The 2,936-nt window shown below is 41.6% G+C and overlaps 1 protein-coding gene across 1 annotated transcript; it reads right to left on the bottom strand.

Moving 5' to 3' along the window:
• Window positions 508-1,893, bottom strand: LOC18788516. Its single transcript, XM_020554043.1, has 2 exons — window positions 1,401-1,893; window positions 508-1,301 (listed from the first exon to the last, which is right to left on the bottom strand). The coding sequence occupies exons 1-2, from the start codon at window positions 1,555-1,557 to the stop codon at window positions 790-792; spliced, it is 669 nt and encodes a 222-aa protein (XP_020409632.1). The 5' UTR covers window positions 1,558-1,893; the 3' UTR covers window positions 508-789.

Below are 2,936 nucleotides of genomic sequence, written 5' to 3'. Positions count from 1 at the left end.
TTAATTAATCCAATCCCACACAGAACACAGAAAAATAAAGGAAGTTAAGTCCCGAGAAAATGAAACTTACATACATTCTGCTGGTTGAGTCAAAAATTGAAAGCTCTGTCCGTCTCCCCGATCAGCATCCAACCTGCTTGCTACATTTTAGAATGTCAAACTGTTGAATAATTAATCGATTTTTAATAAAACCATTTCCCAGAAAACAATAAGAAATAAACCGAGCAACTGGAACAAATTACAAACAAACAGAGATGTGGATGAGAGAGAGAGAGAGAGAGAGAGGTGCTCTGTTTCACGTAAAAGCATAACAGAGCGACACAACACAGACACGTTTGTGCAACGTGGCACGCAAAATCTGATGGAAAACGGCAATGGAAAAAGCTGTTGTGCAAAAATAATGGCTGCTATAAGGTATAATGGATTTTGGAAGGTTAAAAAAAAAAGAAAAACAGAAATGCAAAAAGACAAAATCACTCACCATGATTCATGAATGAACACATGCACATGAAAAAACGAAATTGGACTGAAATTCATTAATCGCCACGGATACTGAAAAGCAATCCATCTGAACGATTACAGCTCTAGCGCCAATCCCATTACATGATATGATCAAATACTATACGATAATTGATCTTCTTCTTTTTTGGTTCGTATTTTCTCCTTCGTGGGGTTGGGGGGAGAGGGAAGGGGAGTTGTCTGGTAGTATTTAATTTGTAGTATTTAACCCGCCGTGGCATATATATTTGTAGTACTCAGTCCGAGACTCCGAGAGTGTCACATGTGTTGTTATTGCCAGTGGTTGCCGTTGTGAATGAGATAGAGCCGACTACTAGGGCTTCCATGAGCATGGCAAATATTAGCACAGTGAGGAACCTTGGCGGCTGATTTCTGAAACGGCGTCGTAGCCTGTGAGATTTGGCGGACACAGCGGTCAACTGGCGTGGACACCATGGGGAACCTGGGAGTGGACCCGGAAGCAGCAGCGCTGTAGTAGTAGTTAGACGAGGAGGAAGTGCCGGAGGACGACGTCGTGGAGGCGGAGGCCGAGGAAGACGGCGTAGACGACGGCGTTTTGTGTGGTTTGGGAGGGACGAGGGAAAGGAAGGCTCTGATCTTCAAATTGGCAAAAGGCGGTGGAGATGCAGAGGCGGCTGCTCTGTCGTATTCTTCGATGAGATTGGCCAGATCCTCATCGGACTTGATGGACACAAGGGCGTCGAGATCCTCGGTGGGCAACTGACAACGTAGGCTCACGGTCACGGAGGGCCCACACAGCTCACCCAGCTTCAACAACAGCTCTGTAAACACACCACACCACAACAAATCAATCCTATCTACTCTTTATATATCATCGAGGATGGCATAAAGAAACAGAGAGTAAACGGGAGTTAACTGACCGGAAAAGGAAATGTTGCGGTGGACGGCGAGGACGCGGGTTTCGCCGCCGAGATAACGAAGCTTGCCGTCGGGATAACGGGGGAGGATTTTGCCACCGTAGCTGCAGAGGAACTTGATGGTGGAGGGCTTGGTGGGGTCAGGCGAGGGTCCTACCATTCTGGGTTTGGTTTGGTTTAGAAGAAGAGTTGGGAAGAGAGGCTAGAAGAAGATGTGTTGGAGACTACGAGTTGCGTGCTCAAGCCTATGTATGGTACACTTCGGCCTTTATTTATAGAGTTCCTTTCTTCTTCAAGGGGCAGGGCAAGTGTAAAGTAACTAGAATTGGTTGGTCAGCTTTTTCTTTATTTTTTTCTTTCCATTTTTTTAACTTTTTTAAAGACTGATGTTTACTCAGTTTTAACGCGGGTTGTACGCAGAAACGTTATCTTAGACTCTCTCAACAATGTGAACAATTATAGCAAAGGAGTATAATTGCATAAATATTTTTTGAGATTATATTTTAAAGTGAAAAATCTTAACCATGTCATTCTCGCGTGCTATAACAATTAGTCTGATTATATCCTGTGATTGTATTTCAATATTATACAATAATTTTTTAATTTGTAGCTCTATTAATTAAGAAGAATTATCCAAACTTCGATATTTGATCTCCAACCTCTTAACATCGCTTGTATATATATATATATAAAAATAAAAAAATAAAAACACTACCATTCGTCCTAAGAATAGTGTCGACTGTAGTTAACGATGTTTTGTCGTTTTGTGCTCCATTTTCTCATTGCTTTTTCCATCTGTTACTTTTGTTTGTATGCATATGGAGCACTTTATAATTCACTCTCGTTTGGTCGTTACCTCGTATGTGAACATGGACTAGTACTGTCTATCATTACCGGGAAACATAATTCGAAGCATAAAAGATTTGATTTCGCCAATGGTTCCCACCACAGTGGTGATGAATTCCCTCTTTTTTATGGCACTTAGGATCGAACTTCAGTGAAGTCTTCTTTCTTCCAACCAACCAATGTAACGAAAAGAAAAAAAAATTGATATTTCGCAACTTTAATCAGCTGCTTTCATAGATTACCGTCTGCGCCCGAAAAAATTATAGTTTAAAAAAGAATTGTTGAATAAATACATCTTCTCAAAAAACTAATTGATGCTTTTGGTTTTCTTTGTTGCTTACATGCCTTCATCTGCAAGTCCTGGCCGCATAGGCATTGCCCATTCATAGTCATAGTCATGCTGGCAAAACGGTGATATGCAAGGGCAAGGCATATGGGCTCCACAAACGCTTCTTTGTTTGTTTGTTTGTCTATTTTTTACTTTTTAGAAGAGAGGACTGAGATGCTCTTGTCGACCTGCTAAACAAAATGGCCGGAAATGATTGATGACCTCTATACATGTATGTGTTATGTAGCTGACTCAGTACTGCGTGCATATCTTCTTCTTCACACTGGCCATGTGGTCCTGTGAGGTCCATGACCCACCACATTCTTGGAGAAGTGCAATTTCAGGGTTTCTTGAGACTCACAAAG

The sequence above is a fragment of the Prunus persica genome, chromosome G1 (assembly GCF_000346465.2).
Source record: "Prunus persica cultivar Lovell chromosome G1, Prunus_persica_NCBIv2, whole genome shotgun sequence".
NCBI classification, from domain to species: domain Eukaryota; kingdom Viridiplantae; phylum Streptophyta; class Magnoliopsida; order Rosales; family Rosaceae; genus Prunus; species Prunus persica.
This window is presented reverse-complemented; position numbering and strand designations above follow the sequence as displayed.